The sequence below is a fragment of the Crocuta crocuta genome, unplaced genomic scaffold (assembly GCF_008692635.1).
Source record: "Crocuta crocuta isolate KB4526 unplaced genomic scaffold, BGI_CrCroc_1.0 scaffold125, whole genome shotgun sequence".
NCBI lineage: Eukaryota > Metazoa > Chordata > Mammalia > Carnivora > Hyaenidae > Crocuta > Crocuta crocuta.
In genome coordinates this window covers 7714963-7739154 of record NW_027531143.1, presented here as the reverse complement: position 1 = coordinate 7739154, position 24192 = coordinate 7714963, and the positions used below count along the sequence as shown (strand labels likewise).

Genomic DNA, 24192 nt, shown 5'->3' with positions numbered 1-24192 from the left:
AGAAAGCTAAGAATAGCTTTAATATTGCCATAATCAGTGCCATAATTAGTGGGGTTAAATGCCTTTGATGGATGATGGGTTTGATTATTACTATTTTTGAGAGAAACATTTATGCATTTGAAATAAATTTATTGTCTACTTCAATATGCTTTGATTTATTCCTTTAATATATAACATTCGACATAGGTGGGTTTTGTCCGTTATTTTTGTAAATCTGAATTACTGTAAACTAAGAATATATTGTACCTTGGCATGCGTACTAAGGGCATTTTATAGTTGTATCTCTTTGAAGAGAAAAAAGGTAGAGTTGACTCTTGAACAACATGGATTTGGGCTGTGTGGGTCTGTTTATACAAGAATGTTTGTCAGTAAATGTACCATGCTGCATATGTATTTTATCTTCCTTATGATTTTCTTAATAACATTTTCTTTTCTCTAGCTTGCTTTATTGTAAGAATACAGTATACCATCCATGTAACATACAAAATATGTATTTATCAACAGTAGGCTATTAGTAGTTAAATTTTGGGTGAATTAGAATTTAGATACAGATTTTTCAACTGAATGGGAAGTCAGTGCAGTGTTCAAGGGTCAATTTTGTATAATTTTCATACAAAAATAACTTTGTCTGAATTTTAAAGTATTTTAAAATATTTATATAATTCAACATCTTTGGTAATGGAGATAGTTTGGTTTGCATGTGTTTTATGAATTGTTTAAGTAAATACCTTTTATTCTTTCAGAAAGCAAAAATATCTGTCAATATACCTCAGAAACAAAGATGTCTCCATCAAGTTTATACTCACAGCAAGTGCTATGTTCTTCAATACCTTTATCAAAAAATGTGCACAGTTTTTTCAGTGCCTTCTGCACAGAAGAGAATATTGAACAAAGTATTTCATATCTTGATCAGGTAAAAAAAAAATTTTGTGAGAATAGCAGAAGTCATGTTACATAATAGAACATATCAAAGTTATGAGAAAAACACTTGTCTAGCCCAACTATGTTGTTCTGTATTGGCCTGGGACTTAGAACACACTAGAAATGCAGAGAACCACGGCGATCATCTAGTCTGGATACATGGTAAATGCTTTTGTCAGGAGCAGGTTGGCCTCCACATCACCCTAGGGGCTCTTCCACATGGAGTCTCCCCCTTATTGTACTGATGCGGAAACCCGAGTGCCTTGCCCCAGAATACAGACAGTTGCAGAGCAGAGGCTAAAAGAGCCCAGTTCTCGCTGTTCTTTGTCCTTTGCGATATTTACAGTTTTCTTAACTCAGGGTAGTTTTTATAATTTTTCAGAAAATGTTTCTTTTTTTTTGTTCCTATACTAAGTTGTCTGGTAACCAACTTTGAGGAAAACATTTTCTCCTACCAGGAATTGACTACTTTCGGTTTTCCTTCATTATATGAAGAATCCAAAGGTAAAGACACAAAGAGAGAATTAAATATAGTTGCTGTTTTAAATTGTATGAATGAGCTACTTGTGCTTCAGCGGAAGAACCTTCTAGCTCAGGAAAATGTAGAAACACAGAATCTGAAACTGGGAAGTGATATGGACCATCTACAGAACTGCTATGCAAAACTTAAGGTAGAAATTGCATGTCAACCTGTATTTCAATAAGGCAAATGTCTCATAAGCTAAACCAGGTGATAATAGTGTTTTCTCTTTAATATTTTTAGGTCTCTGTATATCCTGTAGTGCCTACGCATGAGAGATTATTTTGATGGGAGAGCTGTGGTGGGTGGGAGGGGGTAGTTGGTATACCCACCAAGGTTATTAAAAAGGCTATGGGTTGTGGATAGTACTTTAATTTTAATCAGAGAACTTATGGAAGTTCTTATGAATTAGACTGACTCAGAGTTCTAAGCCTAAGAAGGCAGTAACTTTTTAAATCTGGATAAACTTGGCTGAGTAGTTTTTAAGTAGCTAGTGAATAATTGTGCGATGATATTGGTAATTGGGGGCTGTTTAGGCTTTTCCTTAGGGAGTGGTCACTTATTGGGACAGCCCAGGGGATAGCCTAGAGTGTTTTCCAGGAAATCTTCTAATTTAGTGTTTGACCTGGGCCAAAATCAGGTATTCCTTTCTGGACAGAAATGTGTGTTCAGTGGCAAAAGTCGCTGATCTTTGCTAGCATACGATTCATTCAGTTTGTTGAGCACAATTTATTGAGTATTTTTGTGTGCTAGGCTCAGTGGGTTTCACAGAGGAGTGAACCCCGATCTCTGCTCTCAAGGAGATTGTAGTCTAGTGGAAAGAGATACATTGAACTACGATTATTTGCATCATTAATTGTTCTTGGAAGTAAAGGGAGGCTTCGCAGAGACTTAACGCTTGACCTCAGATATGAGGAAAAAATAGAAATTTGCTAATGTTTGGAAAAGACATTCTAGGCAGAGGGTGTAACCTGTTTAAAGCTTAGAGGTATGAGAGAGCATTTTACTTTCAGGAGCAGATAGTAGTGCTGTAGGGGCTGAAGTATATGATTATGATGAAGAGTGATAGGTGAGGCTGGGACCCCGGTGTCAGATGACGTGAGAGCATTGTGCGGGAGCCCGAAGGCGCCAAGGAATATAAGCAAGAGAAGGCATCGTGGGCATCATGCAAATACCAGTCTGGCGGTAGGGTGGAAAAATTATGGGAGAGGTGTAAGATTTGTATTTGGAGTGGAACTGGGAGCCTAGAAGGCATGGTGGAAAGGACAGCTGTTAGCAGGTCTTAACAGCTGCCAAGGCCAGAAAGGTTTTGGACTTGAACTAAGGTACTGCCAGTAGAGATAATAAAAGGGAGATAATGAAGGAAATTTAGGTAAATGGGTAGAATTTTATGAAAAATTGAATTTGAGGAATAAGAGAGTCATGAATTTAAGATACCAGCCAGGCCTCTGCCAACATTACAGAGGATGATGCTATGATTTACTGAATTGAGTGATATAGGATGGGGGTATACAGATTTGCAGGGATAGTAGTGAGTTCAGGTAAAGCGTTGATAATTACTCAGAGCGAATCTGATTTGACATATGTGGGACATGTCACCTGGCCCACTGCCTTTAAGTTCAGCCATTCCAAATGGTCTGGCATGATAGGAAGCTTTCAACACTGCAGAGGAAGAAGATGCCAAAAATTCTGACAGCCTTAGAGTTATCCAAGTTATAGTCCTAAATTTTATAAATTCCTAAATCATCTTGAGATCCATTGTGACAGAGATTGTGCAAGATGTCATTTATGGTCAGTTATGCCATAAGTTGAGTGGTTTTTATATTTTATAAAGATAAGAGGATTTAAAAATGTTCCAATGGCCTCATGCAGAACTTGGCACATTTCCTCACAGAATGTGTGGAGTGAATTCAAAGTGAGCATCTTACCCCATACTGATTCCAGCAATGCTGCCGTTCCACTCTGGGAAAAGTCTTCAGGGGGTCCCACTTGAAAGGGACAACTCGTGTCCTGCTGTAGCCTCACCCCGTTTGACCTGAAGGGTTGCTGCTTTGCGTGGTCACCCATCTTTAGGCTTTACTCCAGATCACTTCAGTTCTTTCTCAGAGAGTGTGCTATAGCAGTCTTAGAAAGTACAAAAAGGAAATTTTAAAAGTGTTCAGTGGCAGCATCACTTGAATAGGTGAAGAGCCTTTCAAGGGGTCCACTTTGAAACTCTTTAGTAGATACATAAAAAATTCTGGGATTTAAATAAATTTATACCTTTATAGTATTGTTTTATAATAATTGTTTTAACTAAACATTTTGTGTGCCACTAAGCTGCAGTTTTAGCTAACGATCCCTAGTATGTGTACATTGTTTTTACTATTCTTCTAAAAATTCATTTGCTCCGAGTCCTATGTTAATTTTAACCAGATTTGCATGTGGATGTTTTAGGAACAACTGGAAACCTCCAGGAGAGAAATGATCGGGCTTCAGGAAAGAGACAGACAGTTACAGTGCAAGAACCGGAATTTGCATCAGCTATTGAAAAATGAAAAAGATGAAGTGAGTTGTCACTTACTGAAGACAAAGTTTGAGTGAATTCTTTTTTTTAAATTCTTTGATTTGAGGTGACCATAACAGCTACTTTAAAACAAGAGTCATTAATTCATCCTTTGTCAAATCGGTGTGGTGGACCTCTTTCCACACCATCGCAGCATATGTAACTGAGATCAGGAGCTCTCCATGTCATGGCTGCTCCAGGTGGATTCATTTGGTTTGGTCCATAGCTTGTGACAACCAGTGTCATGTAATGTCTGCCTGGACTCAAATGCATTGTTGCTTTTCCTCAGGTGCAAGGGTGCTTTAAATGCAGATCTTCTATTCTTTGCCATACCTCTATTTAATATCTGGCATGCCTCTTCTTTATTTTAATTATTGCCATTATTCATACAGTCAAGCAGTTACTTGACTAAAGGGACACAAGAGTTACTGTTTAAAAAAAAAAAAGCAATTCACATTTAAAAATCTTATTTCTGATTGCTAATGACATCATAATTATCTCACTTCTGCTATAGCGGTTACTTAGTATTTGGATCTATAGAGTTAATGCATTTGAAATTATTTTTTTAATTTATACATGAAGAAACCATTATGGTATTGCTCTGCAGTTTGCTCCCTTACCACTTGATAACTGTAAAAATATAATATTTTCAGTGTTGTATATGTTTTTTTAAACTATAATTAAGGACTTTTAGGAGAACATATTTCTTTAATGACCTTATAGTGATTTAGACAGATTTTGTTTTGTCATATTTGACTAGTAATATATTTAGTTACTGGATAATGAAATATCTTAATTAAACTGCAAGATTGCTTATATATTTTCTTATTTCCCAGAAAATTTTGACTTGATGTGCTGATTACTCTTAAGTGGTTTGAATATAGTTAATCTTTAGTAAGGATTGAGTTAAACGTAACCGTCTTCACCAGAGATTGAAAATGTTAGTATAAAATAGAACATACTTTCTATCCAGGGTTGCCTGAGAAGCCATAATAGATCTAAACATTGAACAGTAGGGGATGGCATATAGTAGGTGCTTAGCAAATATTTGAACTGGATTCTGTCTGCTGTTTGACTTACTCTAATTTGAGAACTGTTTGTGATCAGATAAAAATGAACCTGTTTAAAAACAAAACAAAGTAAATGAACCTGTTTACTTACATGCTGTGATGTGCTGTGGCTAATTTGTCACAGATTTGTAAGGAATAAAGTGGTTCAAGTAAGTAGTATAAGGAAGTCACTACAAATGATCAGATTAATTTTTGTTTCAGATGAAGCTCTAATTACTTTAATACTTCTGTAAGAGTTTTTGGTTTCTAATTGATCAGACTCTAAATGTAAAAGGGGTAGAAAAAGATTATTTAGAAAGTTAGGAGTTCTGGATGTTTCAGAATTAAAGAATAAAAACTTTGTGATTCACTTAGTGATATCTTTAAAAGTGATTTCCAGTGGTTATTGAGAAGAAAGAATAATCCTAGAATACACTATTTTATGAGGAGGTAAATGCTAAGACTTCTTTTCTCTTTTGAATTTATAAATTCTAACTGGGATTACCAATCATAAAGGGACTCATTAGATGGAAAATACTTTTTTCAGGTACAAAAATTACAAAATATCATTGCAAGTCGGGCAACTCAATATAATCATGATATGAAGAGAAAAGAACGTGAATATAATAAACTAAAGGAACGTCTACATCAACTTGTTATGAACAAAAAGGATAAAAAAATAGGTAAGAAACAACTGGCTAAGATAGAGCAAAGGAAATGAATAAGCTAATATGCTGAGAAAGAAACATGGATGGGGCACAACAACTCATGGACTGTTGTTTTTGTGCTTTATGCGGTTGTCTCTAGACATATATCCACAGAAATTAGAAATTGAGGCAACTCATTAGTGAAAAATTATTCTTTAGCTTTGCTTCCTTAGTTGCATATAAGAATTACGTATTTTTTGGGGCGCCTGGGTGGCTTAGTCGGTTAGGCGTCCAACTTTCGCTTAGGTCGTGATCTCGCGGTTCGTGGGTTCGAGCCCCGCATCGGGCTCTGTGCTGACTGCCAGCTCAGAGCCTGGAGCCTGTTTCAGTCTGTGACTCCCTCTCTCTCTGACCCTCCCCTGCTCACGCTGTCTCTCTCTCTCTCTCTCCCCTAGAAATAAATAAAAATATTTAAAAAAAAAAAAAAAGAATTACGTATTTTTTGAGTATGGCAGTTGTAGTTCAATAGAGGAAAGATTAAGCCAGAAGATATTCTAATCTGTAGCAAAGAACTGATAATATGAAAAGTCAAGATGAGTTTCTGAGTATCAAAAAAAAGTATGATTTCAGAAATAACTTCACAAAATTATTCATCACACCAAATCATCTGTGTCAGTTGCTTTAAATAAGTGTAGCTGTGCTTTTTTGAAGCACCTGGTCTGAGGAATGGACTGTGGACATTATGCTTATGTCTGTGCCTACAGTAAATTTTTTTCTAGTGTTATTCTTTTGAAAATTAACTTACAGCTTACTTCATCCAAGCATGTGCATAATTTCAGGTACATGACACAGATTACAAAGTAGAACCACACGCACAAAAGTCGAGCTACACCTGTAGGGCTTTGCTGGCCTGGTAAGATGCAGAATAGGAAATCTGTGCATTTATTTATCGAAGAGTGGTTTCCACGTGGACTGCGGGTTGTCCTCTAGCCTGCATGGTACATTAATACCCTAAACTGTGGTTTCCGAAACAGAGCTCGGTTGGACTTGCTGACATGACAGCTGAGGAGCAGATGTCCCAAGCTGTCACGTGGTGGACTATGTCCGCTGTCAGCAGGTGGCTCAGTGTTGACTCAGTTATTCAGCTATCTTTTTTTAAACATGACTGAAAAATGGAAGTGTGGTAAGCTATTAAGACAAGGTTGGAAGTCTTTAGATAATCAAACTTAAATTTTATTGATTAACCTGTTCATCCATGAATTAAAGAGCAGGATGAAATGCTGGAAGTATAAAACGTACTAATTAGAGAAGTTTATTAAAGATTTAACTCTGGTAACAGAGCTCTTATTTTATGGGAATCTGGCTGTTTCCTGGTCCAAACACAACCTTACTGGTCGTGACATTTTCATAATGATTCTACCAAGTCTAAAGTTACAATAACTTATTGCCATCTTATTTTCTTCTTATGCCAACTGTTCCATCTCCCCCTGGGATAGATGAGAAATTAATACTGTCAGGGGCCCTGACTCCTTTGATGGTGGTGACAACGTGGGGCTTGGCAGACTTACTCTATAAAGATTCTAATAGTAAACGTGTTCAGGTTTGTGGAGTCTGTGGTCTTTTATCACAACTATTCATCCCTACACTTGTGGTGTTAAAGAAGCAAATGGTGTGGCTGTGTTTTAATAAAACTTTATTTAGAAAACCAGGCATCTGGCCTGCAGGCCATAGTTTGCCAAAAATTAATGATAATAAAATAATATTTATAAGTACTTTAAATGTTTTAACATCTTTTACTTTTCACAACAACTGTTTGGTAGATACTTTCATTATTCCCACTGTATTGATGAAGAAACAGGCTTAGTAGGTAAATAACTTGTCAAGATCTTAGTGTTTATCAGTAATGGAGAACTGGAGCTTTAAATCCTGGGCTCTTTGAGCCCAAATCCTAATCTATACCAGGTTGACTTAGGTCTCCAGTGTGTATAGAGTGTGTTAGGGTTATATATGCTTAAACATACGTATGGTAAGAATTGGTTTTGTTTTGCATGTTCATGTTTATAGCTATGGAAGTTTTAAATTATGTGGGGAGAGCTGATGGAAAAAGAGGTTCCTGGAGGACGGGTAAAACTGAAGCCAGGTAAGGTCCAATTTAAATTGATACATTTCACCAGACTTTTCTTTCTATAACTGCATTTTCATACTGACAGTTTCTTTCTCAGGAACGAAGATGAAATGTATAAGATTCTCTTGAATGATTATGAATATCGTCAGAAACAAATCCTAATGGAAAATGCTGAACTTAAGAAGGTTCTTCAGCAAATGAAAAAGGAAATGATTTCTCTTCTTTCTCCCCAAAAGCAGAAACCTAGAGAAAGAACAGATGATAGTACAGGAACTGTAAGTGGCTCTTTCCTCTCTAATATAGTTTCGGATTGCTAAGTGGAACAGTTAAAGCATTAGATTGGTATTCTCAGTGGGGGCCATTACTGGTATTTTGGACAGGACACTCACTGCTGTACTACCCCCAGTCACTGTGACAACCCGGAAAATTGTCCCTATGTGTTTCTAGACATGCCCTGTGAAATGAGGGAGATGACTTTCCAAGGACTTGATCTGTGCCGAAAACACTGTTAAACGTCTCATTTCATTCTTATAATTTGATGCTTTTCATATTATAATTATCCCCCATTTCATAGCTGAGGAAACTGAGGCACATTAGTCTAATTACCCTAGTATCACACAGGACAAAACCAGGATTTAAATCTAAGTGTGTCTCCCCCCAGAGTTCATGCTTTTAACTCCTGTGGCAAATATCTTCCAACTAGTTTAGGTGTTGTGTACGTAAGCATGTTTTGCTTTCCAGACAGTGAAACATTCGTTAACTTGGGGAACCAGCTAATCATTCAGTCCATAAATTTGCTGTCTGATCTCTGCAAAGAAAAAAGCTAAAAGGATTTTGACTTCTTCCTTTGTCTTAGTTGGGGCTGTTATAACAAACTACCACAGACTGAGTGGTTAAAAAACACAGAAATTTATTCTTTACAGTTCTGGAGCCGGGAAGTTCAAAATCTAGGTGCCCATAGAGCCAGTGTCTGGTGAGAGAGGTCTTCCAGGTTGCAGATTGCTGACTCCTTGTACCCTCTCATGCCCAGAAAGAGGAGGATTGTTCGGCAGAGTCCCTTCGTAGGAGCCCTCCTCCCATTCACAAGGGCTCTGTTTTTCATGGCCTACTCGCTTCCCAGAGGCCCCAACTCCGCATACCTCCACATTGGGCATTAGGATTTCAGCACAGATTTGAGGAACACAAACATTCAATGCATTGCATCCCTCAGAAGCTCTTCTGGGGAGAAGGGGCATGTAGAAAAGTAATTGTTACACTTGTGAAGAGCTGTAATAGGGTGGGACTAGAATAGGGTGTTCTGCAGTGTGCACAACAAAGCAAGTGAGGCAGTCCAGGAAGTCATCAGAGAGAACGTGAATTTGAGTTGGCTCTTAAAAATAAATAGGTGTGTGTTTTGGGAGTAGAAAGCATGTGATACAAGGGGAGTGAAGTGTGCAGAGGTCTGATAGAACAAGTTACATCATGGTGAAAACTTCTTTTAACTTAATTGCTTTACATGTTTAAATTCCGGATTCAAGCAAGTGACTAAAATCTGAAAAATAACAACGTTGATGGAGGAATTCTGATTGTCAGCAAGTCATCAGAACTTGTTTTTAAACCTATATGGGACTGTTTACTTTGTGTTATCACAGATCAGTCCTACTGATAAGCCTACCCTCTTCTACCTTTTTTTCTTTCTTTTCTTTCTTTTTTTTTTTTAACTCATTATCTGAGGCACCTGGGGAGCTCAGTCATTAAGCATCTGACTTCAGCTCAGGTCATGATTTCACAGTTTGTGAGTTCGAGCCCCGCTTCTCTCTCTTTCTGCCCCTCATGGGATTCTCTTTCTCTCTCTCTCTCTCCCCCTCGCTTGCTTGCACCCAACCCCTCATTCTCTCTGAGGGGGAACAAAAAATCATTCCAGAATGTTCTTTTAAACTCTTGGGTTTGGGACCTGCTTGGCCTTTATATTGAGTTAGGCTTTTCTCTCAAAGTCCATCACTTTTTGGTTCATTGTGAAAATCCACAAATGCCTCTCCAGAGTTAGCATACCTTCTGTTACTCCTTCAGTTTCTTCAGGCTTTGGCCCAGCCTATACACACAGTACCAGCTTTCAGTTGGCAAGAGTAAGTAGTAAATCAAGGAGACCTTCCTCAGATACTTAAATTTCCCTCTTCTCACCATTATTCATCCAGTGTGTAGTAGCCTGTGTAATTCTTAATAATTCAAATGTTTAAATTTGGAGAAATACTCTCTTAAGTATATTTCTTGCTTTTAAAAGGTCTGTTTTTCTAGATCTTTTTTCTCTTATAATTGAACTCAGTCCTTGCCTTTAAGGATTTTTGAAGCATTTTAATAAAGGGAGTAAGGTATAACCTTAGAATGCCTAGGTAGCCTTCAGGTTTCATTTATTAATAAGTTATTTTCTTACTGAATTGTAGCCAAAATATATACCCAAAATTCAAGTTAACTTTTAATTTTCATTTTGTGGTTTTAGCATTTCATTTAGTCAGGGGAGTGTAAAGCAATTATTATTAATTTTTTACATAATGGATTTATAGTATTCTGATATGCTTTAACACATAGACGGCATAGCTCCTTAGAAGAATTACTGGCAAGTAGCTCCAAAGGATTGATTGGCAAGAAGCAGTCACAGTGAGCTCCATGCTGGGCTTTTCCCCAACCTGCTTCCCCTGGGAGACCTTGACTTTGGCAGCCATTGCTGACCTCAGGCTGTGCTACAGCTCTCCACACTGAGTCACTCATTCATTCCTGCTGCATCTGCATTCACAAACAGCCTAATCAGCATTTCTTCTCATCTTCTTTTTTCTTTTTTTCCCAGCAAGATATTTATTGTTTAATTTAGTGAAGTACATCTCTGTCCACTTTTTTGGATGTTAATAACAAAATTGGACCATGCAGAGTGTAATGCAGATATATACGTATCATAATATATATTATTGTCTATGTAGCTGTAGATTACCGTGATATATTTTAGTACTGTTTTTCTATGTTCTTTATCCTGCATCGAGTCTATGTGATCCTATGTCAGTGGTTGCTGTATTTTCCTATGATTTAATATCTTGGTGTTAGAGTAAAAAGAAAAATAATCTCTGGTTTTATCTTTAAAAAATTAAAAAAATAGGATTCACAGTTACTTTGTGGATAACTTCACTGGTTTATTTAGACAGCCTAGGACTGGGGATAGGTTGATCTAACTTCAGATCTCCATTCTGCCTCTTGCCTGTGTGATATTGGGCAGTGTGTCTACTTCTACAAGCCTCACTTTTCCCACATTATAACATGATTTGAGGGTTAATTAACATATGCGAGCATCCAACACAACACTGGACAAGTAGTGAATAACTTCCTCACACAGCTTCTTGACTCTCACCACTAATTGTATTTGGATTCAAATTCACATTTGAAGAGACTTGAGTTGGACAATATCTATCTTAAATATTAGGTCACATATGCCTAAGATACAACACAAAAATGATTTTGAGAAGTATCTCTTATAATCAGTTGATTACTATTGCCTGAGTATCTAGAGCCATTTTAAGATACTGGTCTTTTCCTTTCATCTCTGTCACTTATAGGTTCTCTCTGATGCTGAGGAAGATGCTGGGGAACTGAGTAGGGAGAGCATGTGGGACCTTTCCTGTGAAACTGTGAGAGAGCAACTTACCAACAGCATCAGAAAACAGTGGAGAATTTTGAAAAGTCATGTAGAAAAACTTGATAACCAAGGTAACTTACTGCCTCAGTGTATGCAAAGTGAGTTGACACTCAGCTCTTAATTTCAGTCACTTGGAAAGCCACTTTATGGGCTCAGAGGTGAAGTACTTGAGCTCAGTTTTTAGTTTCATAATCAAGCTTCTGTCTACTTCTAGAGGTGAGGTTTGAACCTCATTGAGAAAATACTTTGCATTCAGAGTGAGTCTTTCTCTGTGTGCAATATACAATTGAATGAAGTGAACTGAATGTCTTAACTAAATCTTGGAAAATAGGAGTTATTAATTGTGATAAAGCATAAATATAAACCTGTTGCTTATTCCTAGATACTTACATATTCCTAGTTCCTAGTAATTATTTTTAAATTATTTTCAAGATCATAAATGTTTAATATAAAGTATCAATTAGGAAGTATATGAAGTAGGATATTCAGGTTTCTGTTCCCTGTACATGACACTTAACAGTTTGGTGTATGTCCTTCTTGATTTTTCTGTAGGCATTTGCAAAATATTTATTTAAAAATGTATAGAAAACAGGGCACCTGGGTGGCTCAGTCAGTTGAGCGTCCAACTCTTGATTTCTGCTCAGGTCCTGATCGCAGGGTTGTGGGTTTGAGCCCCCCGTCTTGGCTCCTCCTGTGCTCGCTCTCTCTCTTGCTTTAAAATTAAAAAGAGAGGTGCCTGGGTGGCTTGGTTGGCTGAGCATTCGAGTTCGGCTCAGGTCATGATCTCACAGTTTGTGAGGTCAAGCCTTGTGTCAGGCTCTGTGCTGACAGCTCAGAGCCAGGAGCCTATTTTGGATTCTGGTGTCTGCCTCTCACTCTGTTCCTCTCCCACATACACTCTGTCTGTCTCTCTTTCAAAAATAAATAACGACTTTAAAAAATTAATTAATTAAAAAGGAAAAATATATGTACATGAAAATACATATATGAAAAAACAATATTATGTATTCTTTCTACACTTTTTTCCCTTAATGGTGTATGTATTATTTAGACACCATTTCCTGTCACCATAGATAGTATAGATTTACACTGATGAATGTATTCGTATATTTTTTGAAGGTTGCATGCTTTTAAATCAAGAAAATTAAGGTTTCTGCTCCGTAAATGAAGTCTGTTGAGAGAAAATTTATTCTAAAAATCAAGTCACAAAGTCACTGTCAATTGTGTTCAGTAGTAAAGAGTAATCAACAAAATTCTGTACCAAAATTAATTTACATGAGATTTTATTGCTCTCAGTCCTTATCTGTTAGTAAATAGCAACTATACTCACACTTCCTATTTGTTGAATTTAATACCAGAGAGCAAGATTTGTAGTGCTGCATTGATCTTTGAAGAAGTGTTGAAAGTAGTTTATGAATTTGTTAATTATTTTTCTCCTGTGTGAATATAGGTGTCCATTTTTAATTAGGACATAGTCTTGAATAAATACGGATTACAAAGTAAATGTTCGTAGTAGAACTAGTAAAGATATCCTTTGAGTCCAAAAATAGTACAAATTTGTAGTTGTCATGAATCCCTTATAGTTGTTTTGCTTTTTAAATTTTTTCATAGTGCTAAAGTGTCATAAATTTAATTTTATTATAGATTATGAAATTTTTAGAGGGCAAAGGGAATAGGTACCTTTTAGAAAATCTGAGATTCTAGAAAGAAATTCTGAGAGCTTTGATTTTTTTTTTTTAATATTTTAAAACATTTTTATTTGTTTTTGAGAGACCACACGAGCAGGGGAGGGGCAGAGAGAGAGAGGGAGACACAGAATCTGAAGTGCAGTCAGGACAGAGCTCAGTGCAGGGCTTAAACCCACCAACTGTCAGATCATGACCTGAGCCGACGTCAGATGCTTAACAGACTGAGCCACTTAGGCTCCCCTTGATTTTTAAATCTAGTTCCAAAACACCGTAAACTGAGTGGAGGCTATAAAACCTGTGTCAAATTACTGGTTTTATGTTAGTTTCAAAGGTACATCTAGAAGGTTTCAATGATGAAGACGTAATCTCACGACAAGACCATGAACAAGAAACTGAAAAACTCGAGTTAGAAATTCAGCAGTGTAAAGAAATGATTAAAACTCAGCAACAGCTTTTACAGGTAAATGCAAGTTGCCTTTTAAAGCTGTTTTCCCCTGTGAAGGGCCAGGATTTTACTGAATCTTACTAGACTTTTATTCCTTTGTTTCAGAAGATCTGTAGTATTTGACATTTTTCTGTATACTAAGTTCTGGGCTTACTAATAGTGACATTGCATGCCATTCTTTAGGCAAGGCTTTCCCAGGTGGAAAATGAGGATCCTCCGTTGACTTGCTGATTCTTCGTGGTTTCTGTCCTTCCCCAAAAGTTTGACCTGCCTTCTTTTTAATTCTAACTTGGGGTGCTGCAGGGATCCTCTGGAACTTACTATGCCTTAATGCTTAATAGCAGCAGCTCGCTACTGCATGTGATGACGACACCACTTCACTGCTTCGAGACTGCTACTTGCTGGAAGAAAAGGAGCGCCTCCAGGAAGAGTGGTCCCTATTTAGAGAGCAGAAAAAGAATTTTGAAAAGGAAAGACGAAGCTTTACAGAAGCAGCTATCCGCCTAGGATTGGAGGTATCTTAAACAATTAGCTTTCCTTGTAGAGCTTTTGCAAGTCCTGGGGAGGCCCAGCAGAAGGCGTCAAAGTTCTGCCTTTCATTGGGTTTTTGCCATCCAGCCTTTCCCTAAAGTATTTCACCAGTGATCTTATAAATTACACTAACTTGAAAGGATTGTAAGCATGTGTACTAATAGAAGGATGTCGTTTTGCCTTTACCAGATTTGGGAATTGAAACTTTTCGTTTTAGAAAACTCTAAGCATCCATTATCCCCTTCAGGTTGGCTTACTGCTGGTCAGTGTGTAGCTTCACACAGGAGATCTCTCTGGGACATTTGTTACCTGCCCACTGCCCGTAGGTGTAGCATTAAAAGACAGTACAAAAGTTCTCCCTCTCCCTCTCATCCAGGGCTGTGTGCGTACACCTTCTACAGCTCACTTTTTGACTTAACAATATATTAACCTGCATATTTTCCTTTCTAAAGTTATACAAGTAGTGTGTGAACATGGTTTAAAAAAAAAAAAAGCCACAAAGTGAAAAAATATCCTCCATTCTTACCACCAGTTTCACTCCTCAGAAGTCACCACTGTTCAAAGTTTGTAATTCTTCAGGGAAGTACTGTTTTAACCTTAGTGTATTTCAGCCCTTGTTTTCTTGATAACCATCTATTGATTCCCCGCTATGAAAGGCAAGGAATGTAGTGTCCTTACCGCACCTCCTGTGTATACTGTGCCTCATCTCTATATATGATTTCTTCATAATACTGTTACCTTTTTAAACTAACTTTTAAAAATGGTTTCTTCTGGTTGACTTTCTTACTTTAAGTAAGACGTTTGATGCCCCATTTCACATTTGCTCGACTTGAGACAGTACCAGTTTATCCTTGCAACGAAGATGAAGACATTCTTGCCCTTGCACTTCTCTTACCCTTCTACTTCCCAGTTTTTGTCTACGGTATTATTTCTCATTGTCAGGTGTTATCACATCTGTCCTCTGTCCTGCAGTGTAATCCAGGTGTAAGTACTTTAAGGTTGAGACTTAAAAATTGAAAGAACATTGATAACATCACGATTTTGTAAATAATGTTCATTCTGTAACCTGCTAACATGTTTGGCCACTTAGAAAATAGTCTGTGTTAATACGACTTCACCACCTGGGAGAGAATCTTCTGTGTACCACTGTGTAATGAATCCTTTGACTTTCTTTGTAGCTTGGGATTTCCTGCACATTCAACTTACAGCTCACGTTATCTTCTTTCTTGGGTCCCTTTTTCAATTTGGTGTATTACCTTCTTAATATTTTCGTAAGCATTGTGTGAGTAAAAGATATTCTGAATTCTGGAATATCCAAAAATGCACTCATAATGTGGTTGGTTTGGCTGCATATAGAATTTGGTTTCCAATTTTTCCCCTCAAAACTTTGAGTTATTCCATTTCTTCTGTTTGGTTTTGCTCATAAGCAGCCTGAATATTATATGACCTACAGGCAATACTTTGTAGGTATCCTGTGCTTTAATTTTTCCTTCTCTCCTTCTTTTCTTCCTCTTTTTATACTTAAAGTTCCAAAATTTTATGGGAATATATCTAGGTAGCTCCTTGTAGCCTGAAGACACTGAATTTCTTCAGTTTGGAATATTTTCTTTGATTCTGTATTTTTTCCTTCCTTGACTTCTCTTGCATTCTCGAACATTTCTATTAGACAAATCGTTGGCCTTCTGACTGCATCCACAGATTGACTTTATGTTTTGAATTTATGGGTATTCTCTCATCTTTATCTTGTACATCACCAACCCAATATTCAGCACCATCAGTTTTAACTCTTCATTTCCTCCACTGAGTTTTTATTTTAGAATTTATCTTTCAAGTCTTTGATGTCCTCATTTGTTTTCTTCTTTTTGTATAGCATTATTTTATTTTACAGGTGTTCATAAATCTGATCATTTGTGTTAGAATGTTTTTTTGAAAGGCTCTTTAACTGTTATCTGTGGTCAGGTCTCTTTATCTTGGCTCTTTTTCTTTCATGCTCTTCGTTTTCTTCAGATGTCTAGGGATACATGATTTCATAGTAGTATTTATGAATGAAAGATACATGCTGTTTTAGTAGCTGACATGGGTTTCCTCCACAGTTGTGAAAGTCTGTCTTATCAATAGCTTACTTTCTCAGAAAATAAAATCCATGTGCACCAGCATTTTTTTTTCTGAGTCCCTGTATCTGTCCTATTCCAGGAGGTTGTAGCTACTTTGTGTACCACTCCCAGTTCTCTGCAGGATAGTCTGCCTCTGGTCAGTGGGGCCAGTGAAGGATGGGAAGGGAGCATGAGACACCTGAGGGCTGAGGGAGAATGAGGATTATCATCAGCTGTTGGGAAGGGGAAGGTCTGACATGTGCCTTCTTGTGGTTTAGGGGTGGTGGCTGCTAGCGCTGGTAGATAGTTGGAGGCTGAGCACGATGCCTGGTGAGGTCATAGCTCCTTTTTCTCAAGTGATTAATTTACAGTGGGTATTTTTCTGTTGTTTGTAATTTTATGTTTATAATGTTCTGTGTGTTCAAAAATTCTGCTAATGTGCTTTTTTTGCATTATCCATTTGAATTTATTTAAAGTAGATGTGAAAATAGCAAATTGGTTTATTAGGTGAATTGGGTAAATTTTTAGTTTTTAAAATATAATTTTCTTAAATGAAATTTTTCTTAGTTTTTTAAGTTAATTCATTTGACTTATAAAATATATACGCTAGCCAGAAAGCAAACACCAACAGCTACAGAAGTCATGGGTAGTGGCACCAGTGTGAATGTTGAAATATTGATCAACATTTCTTTGGTTTGCTTTTTATGATAGAGAAAGGCATTTGAAGAAGAAAGAGCCAGTTGGTTAAAGCAACAGTTTTTAAATATGACTACCTTTGACCACCAGAACTCAGAAAATATGAAACTTTTCAGTGCCTTCTCAGGAAGTGAGTATTCCATGAACCCTTTAATCTGAAAATGAATGTGAACACAATACTATAAATTATTATAAAACTTTGGGGATCACCAAGTATTTTTTTAATTTTTTTAAAATTTATTTATTTATTTTGAGAAAGACACAGTGTGAGTAGGGGAGGTAGAGAGAGGGGAAGAGACAGAGAGAGAGGAGAGAGACAGAAAATCCCAAGCAGGTTCTGCATCATCAGTGCACAGCCCAGTGTGGGGCTTGAATTCATGAAATCGCAAGATCATGACCTGAGCCCAAACCAAGAGTCAGTGCTTAACCGGCTGAGCCATTCAGGTGCCCCTGGAGATCACCAAATATTTTTTAAACTAAATCCTTCTAGATGCTTACAGAGTATGCATAAGAGATGGCAAGATTAGCAAAACTAGAGTCAAGAGCTCGAGTGGACATCCACATTAACTTGTTCTATCTCAGACCTCACTGCCCTGCAGATGCTCATCATAGTTACTTACCTTCACTATATTTGATACATCACCATATGGACTGCCTTTTTTTTCTTCTGTCTTTTAACAGGTTCTGATCGGGACAGTCTCACAATGCACTCGAGGCCACGGCAAAAGAAGCCTCACAGTGTGTCTAACGGGTCTCCGGTTTGCACATCTAAACTTACTAAGTCTCTTCCTGCTTCTCCTTCTACTTCAGACTTTTGCCAGACACGTTCCTGTGCATCTGAACATAGGTATTGGTCTATAGGTGATCTTTGCACGTATCTGTACCATTGCTAGAGTTGCATTGCTGAGGGAAAGGTGACATATCTGTAGTGTTAGCAACAGTAGTGGCTTTGGAGAGGAATTTAGTAGACTGATGCATTCTACAAGTATTTATTGGGTGTCCATTTTACTGTTAGGTGCTGAGAACAAAGCAGTAGCGAACAAAGTAGATCTGGTCCCCATCTTCTGGGAGCTAAAAAAGTTGCTTCCTATCCCCAGGAAACCCACATACTTCTGTTACTGCTGCATTGTGGTATTTTTCTCTGTCTCAAATAGTTAAATCATTTTCTAAGGTATAATATCAATTCTCTACCTCAGAGCCTATTCCAAGATTAACTAAGTAGATAGAACATTCCTAGTAACAGAGGATTAGCAGAGAACAAAGGGATGGATACCTTGGAAAGTATGGTGGTGATCTTCCTTTTAACTAAAGGAGGACACAGTGGCCTGAGGGCCTGCCAGTTTGGCAGGTGCCCTAGAAAGCAGGGGTCGGGCTTGCAGCACACTTGGCCTGTGCTAGTGAGATACTGGTGTGGAGCTAAGTGTTGAAGAAGCCCGCTAGTGTTTGGACCAAGAATTGTTAAATAAATGAATTTCAGAACAAAAATATGAAGCTTAAAAAGGACAAGACACTGTATTGTTGATTTTGAAAAGGATTAAGACTAAATATTGAGGGGCAAACAAGAGCCTGGGGAAGAGCCCTGCAGGCAAGTGTCGGGACCCCTGAGGTGGGACGCTGGTGTGTTTGTGGAGGGCAGGTGTTGTCAGCTGGCAAGACCGAGAGGTGGGAGGGAGTTGATAGGGGGAGGTGGGCAGGGAGCACGTCCTACAAGGCCCTGGGTGAGTAGGATTAAAAAGTTTATTATGTAAGAGTTCAAGTGTATACCAATGTAGAGAGAAAACCTCCTGTCAGGAGATGCAGGTAGAAGGCATTAATGGAGTCAGGGTGAGGTGATGGTAATTTAGACAAGGGTCATAACAAGAAGGTAGAAGTGACTGGATTTGGGATATATTTTGCAGTTTAAGCCAACAGATTGATTAATGGGAGGACTGGGAAGTGAACATTTAATTTACAGTCAAAGATACTGTAAGTTCAGAGTATTTTCTTAACACAGAATGTTATTAAACTCCCAAATTTGACCAATTAGATGCTCTATATACATAATACAAATTCTGGTCACCATTTCCAACAATACATTCTGTATCTGAGAGAGTACATAGCATTTGCCTTGGTTAATTTTATGTATCTAAAATTCTCGCTTTTTAACCTAATTATTTTTAGTTATGAAATATTTGACATAAGGTTTCTTGAAGACATTATTTTGTGTTTAGTAAAGATAAATCCAACATTTAGTACCTACATCATAGGGTGTTATGAGATTTCAGTGACGATACATATAAAGCATTTAAAACAGTACTTGGTCCATTATTAGCCCTCAGCAGGCTATAAAAATAAAAATATATGTAAACATAAATGGTTTATAAAAGTGCTTTTCTGTTCCATATATTCCGAGGGCTATGCTAAACAACATCAGTGGCATAGAACAGAACTTTGAAGCATAAAGAAACTCCGTTGAGCTATTAATATTTGTAGTTACTGGCCTCTGAATATAAAACACAGAAAAGAGTTGTGTAACCTAGTTATCAGGAGAAAAGCTGATAAAATTTTAAGTTATTTGGAAAATTTGGACTCCTTGCTCCTGAAGCACATTATATCTGGGTTTGTGATAAGATGATTGCCACATTGAGGTTGAGTTAGTAAACCAAAGTCACAAAAAATGCACATTTCAGGGGAAATATATATATTTTTGGAAAAAATTACACAAGATATTCAGTTGATAAAAATATATTATTTGTTGGCTTAACCCCTTAGATTTTAAAGTAATTATTTAATCAGATGTTTTTGTTTTAAGATGGTCACAGAGCATAGCTTTGATTGTGTCACTGAAGAGTAGCAGCAGTGTCTGTGTTTGGATCCTGATTGTTATTCCCTCGACACTTACAATTAATTGAGCACTGGTGTATGCACTTAATATGTGTTAACTCAGTCCCACCCAACCCCACGAGATAGATACTGTTATTATTTCCATTTTACAACTGAGGAAGCTGAAGAAACAATGACACATAAGTGGTCCGGCTGGTATACAGACCTAAACCATCTGAACTCGGGAGTCTGGACTCCTTCCTGCTTTTGTAGGCACTCATTAAATAGCTGTGTGGGTAAGTGGGTGGATAGAGGAAGACATGCATGTACAAATGGTTGTGTAAGGAAAAAAAAAACAATAAAGGAGGTTGCAAAATAGTGGCAGGAAGATGGGGACGTGGAGGGCCATTGGTTTTCAAAGCCCACATGTCCTGTACCTAACCTAGGTATTAGTTGGGTAGAGTGCTTCAGAGTAGACAAAAGAGATAAATAAGTGGGTAAACAGGTAAATAATAGATGGATAGATACGATGAAAGTGATAAATTAGGCCATTTTTCAATATAGTTTATTGTCAAATTGGTTTCCATACAACACCCAGTGCTCATCCCAACGAGTGCCCTCCTCAATGCCCACTCCCTACTTAACCCTCTCCTCCACCCCCCATCAACCCTCAGCTTATTCTCAGTATTTAAGAGTCTCTCATGATTTGCCTCCCTCCCTCTCTGTAACTTTTTCCCCCCCTTTCTCTCCCCCATGGTCTTCTGTTAAATTTCTCAAAATCCACATATGAAGTGAAAACGTATGATATCTGTCTTTCTCTGACTGACTTATTTCACTTAGCATAACACCCTCCAGTTCCATCCACGTTGCTACAAATGGCCAGATTTCATTCTTTCTCATTGCCAAGTAGTATTCCATTGTATATATAAACCACATCTTCTTGATCCATTTGTCAGTTGGTGGACATTTAGGCACTCTCCAAGATTTGGCTGTTGTTGAAAGTGGTGCTATGAACATTGGGGTACATGTGCCCCTCTCATCAGCACTCCTGTATCACTTGGGTAAATTCCTAGCGGTGCTATTGCTGGGTCATAGGAGAGTTCTAGTTTTAACTTTTTGAGGAACCTCCACACTGTTTTCCAGAGGGGCTGCGCCAGTTTGCATTCCCACCAACAGCATAAGAGGGTGCCGGTTTTTTCACATCCTCGCCAGTATCTAAGTCTCCTGATTTGTTCATTTTAGCCACTCTGACCGGCGTGAGGTGGTATCTCACTGTGGTTTTGATTTGTATTTCCCTGATGATGAGTGATGTTGAGCATCGTTTCATGTGTCTGTTGGCCATCTGGATGTCTTCTTTGTAAAAGAGGTCTATTCATGTCTTCTGCCCATTTCTTCACTGGATTGTGTTTTGGTTATGAAGTTTGGTGAGTTCCTTATAGGTTTTGGATACTAGCCCTTTATCCGATATATCATTTGCAACTATCTTTTCCCATTCCAACAGTTGCCTATTAGTTTTGTTGATTGTTTCCTTTGCAGTGTAGAAGCTTTTTATCTTGATGAGGTCCCAGTAATTCATTTTTGCTCTTGATTCCCTTGCCTTTGGAGACGTGTCAAGTAAGAAATTGCTGTGGCTGAGGTCAAAGAAGTTGTTTCCTGCTCTCTCCTCTCGGGTTTTGATGGTTTCCTGTCTCACATTCAGGTCCATCCTCCATTTTGAGTTTATTTTTATGTATAGTGTAAGAAAGTGGTCTAGTTCATTTTTCTGTATGTTGCCGTCCAGTTCTCCCAGCACCATTTCTTAAAGAGGCTTTCTTTTTCCAATTGGATGCTCTTTCCTGTTTTGTCAAAGATTAGTTGGCCATACATTTGTGGGTCCAATTCTGGGTTCTCTATTCTATTCCATTGGTCTATGTGTCTGTTTTTGTGCCAGTATAAAACAGGCCATTTTGAAATATTTCTTTGTTCCCGACCTCTGTGTCTTCAAAATTGACTTAGCATAGGACAAGGGAGCTATCCGACTTAGACATTCAGACCTAGCTTAAGTATGAAAGGAGGAGGAGATGATTCTTAAGATCTGCCTTTCTTTTCCTAACAGTTCAGTCAACATACTGAATATAACTCCTGAAGAAACTAAACCAAATCAGGTTGGAAGAGAATGTACAAATCAGAAGTGGAGCATGGCATCAAGGCCTGAGTCACAGGAAAGTTGCTATAGTGGATGCTCCTTGACCTACACAAACTCCCATGTAGAAAAAGATGACTTACCATAGACGTATGGACTGGAATTGTTTTCATTAACACGTTCATCAGACTTCACATCTAAGTTGCAACAGGGTGTGTCATAAAGTCAGTCATCTCTAATAATTTAAGATGGTCTGAGTTGTTTTTTGGACTTTTGCTGTTCCTCCCCCAAAGAGCTAAAATGTTAAATCTATTTAAGAGGATATAAAAGCTTTGGATATGTATTTTTAGTAACAGAAGCATCTGGTTCTGTGAATAAAGGAATGTATATGTTTGGACGGAAACAGAAGCACTAGAATGAGTTTCCTTTCATAGGTATTAAAAATAGCACTTTTAGGAAACTGATTATTGTAAATGTTTAATTTTGTCTCATATATAGTTGGCATTGGAAGTTTAGCCTTTACTTGAATGTATACTGTAGATTTTTAACAAAGCAAGTTCTATATTTATTATGTTTAGTGTGATTTGAAATTTCCTCTTTCATATGTTTTAAATAAAGTGAAATTTATGTATGTTTTGTACATAGATATACATGATTATGTTAAGAGGCTTTAAGATTTAAAAATTTTACACATCCATAATTATAATATTTCATGCCAATAAAATTTTTTAGTGGTATTCTGTTTACAGATGTATTAGAGCCATTGCCACATTATGTTTAAGAATTTTTTGAATGCATCTGAGCAATAAATACTCAAAAGCTGTTCCATGAAGCTGACTTCTTTAGATAATTAACATTACTGACATTACATTTTTTAGATTTCTACAGCAGTAGACTTTTATATATGTAGGATATTATAATTTTTCAAAGGACTTTTGATTACAGGATAATAGAGGCAAGATAAAAGTACCTTTGAATAAAACAATTTAAGAATATTGGTTTAAGATACGGGATGATAGAAGATACTTAAATATCAGAATGGTGATTTTTTCTTTAGTAGATGGGAACTAGTACTGCAACATCTGTACCAGCTTGGGTTTTGTATTGTTGCCAATAATTTTTAAATGATTTTTCAGTGGAGTGTTTGCCACTAACGATAAAGAAATCTTACAGTATAAAAAGCATCAGATTTTATCCAAATATAATACTCTGGATAAACTTGTGTCATCTCATTTCCAGAGCTGACTGCATGTTTCTTCATGTTGTTATTGATGATAATAAATGTAGGCTCAGGCTCTTTCCCAGAACTTGTATGAGAAAGCTTCAGTGCCTACCCCTGTTTGTCTTATGTAGAAGCCCATACAGATCCCAGTCCTGGCTAGATACTGTAGAGCTTCTCTGCCTTCCCATTTTCTAGTAGTGCAGTCACTTACATACACTCACCCTGTTATGGCTGTTCCATTTAAATCCATCATGCTAAAAAAAGAAAAAGTCTTACTTTTGTCATCATTCACTATAAGAGTTCGTATAGCAACCCTTTTTTCAGGGCTGATAGAGTATCATTGAGTATCTTACAACACAAACTACTCTTAACACAGTAACCACATTTACAGTTTCAAAAAACTGGCTCTTAAAAAGCAAAAGCAGTCACTGCCTTCAGTTTGATGCATGGTCACTTCTTCACAGTTTCAAGCATTAGAAATGTTATCAAATTTCTGATATTGTACCATAATTCTAAAAGAGGAGACAACTGAGGCATAATTTTTTTTAACTATCGAGCAATAATATGATCAAAGAATAGCAGTCAGATTTTGGAAATAGTCAATGATCCGTTTGTCAAGAATTTTTTTGTCAGGGGTTTCCATGATCCACTTTGCCAGGAAAGAACATTTTAATTTTTAAAGTAATTTGTAAAGTCATGCATTACAGTGAATAATGCATTTCATGACAATGGATTTCTACAAAGTAGCATCTGTTTTTTTGTTGTGTTTCCATTCCAGGTTGGTTGAATTCCCATCTTGGAAGCAACAGTCCCCTACTTTGAAATAAAAGATGTTAAAGAAACAGTAAAATGAAAGCCAGGTTCCTCATGCTTTTAATAAAAAGTCTGCATAGATCTGCTAGAAGTTGTAGGTTTCACCAAACAGCGTCAGTTTTGCTTTACTGTAAATTGCAACTCCAAGGCGATTCCCATTCACGCTCAACTTCCCAGATTATCGGAATGCTTTCTATGTTGGAAAACTCCCGACTTCACACATCTCTTAGGTACTAGCAAGGTACTAAAAATTCAGCTATGCGGTGGTCTTATTTAGCCATAATTGCATGATGGCATCTTCGGGAGCCTCGGTTT

The 24192-nt window shown here is 37.4% G+C and overlaps 1 protein-coding gene across 4 annotated transcripts in view; it reads left to right on the top strand.

The window, feature by feature from the left end:
- Window positions 1-23958, top strand: part of SSX2IP (SSX family member 2 interacting protein) — a 43219-nt gene extending 19261 nt beyond the window's left edge. The window contains exons 3-15 of one of the 4 annotated variants that reach the window (XR_013336846.1): window positions 744-913; window positions 1380-1592; window positions 3878-3988; window positions 5583-5718; window positions 7747-7822; window positions 7893-8082; window positions 11386-11536; window positions 13477-13613; window positions 13940-14113; window positions 16934-17048; window positions 17600-17765; window positions 21816-22054; window positions 23843-23958. Coding sequence is in view for 3 of the 4 variants with exons in the window: in XM_077771091.1 (XP_077627217.1) it covers window positions 744-913; window positions 1380-1592; window positions 3878-3988; window positions 5583-5718; window positions 7747-7822; window positions 7893-8082; window positions 11386-11536; window positions 13477-13613; window positions 13940-14113; window positions 16934-17048; window positions 17600-17765; window positions 21816-21990 (1814 nt within the window). In the remaining variant the exon portion in view is untranslated. Of the gene's footprint in view, window positions 1-743; window positions 914-1379; window positions 1593-3877; window positions 3989-5582; window positions 5719-7746; window positions 7823-7892; window positions 8083-11385; window positions 11537-13476; window positions 13614-13939; window positions 14114-16933; window positions 17049-17599; window positions 17766-21815; window positions 22085-23842 lie in introns of those variants that run through there. The other 3 variants (XM_077771093.1, XM_077771092.1, XM_077771091.1) reach the window with 3 other exon arrangements.
- The last annotated feature ends 234 nt before the right edge of the window (window positions 23959-24192 follow it).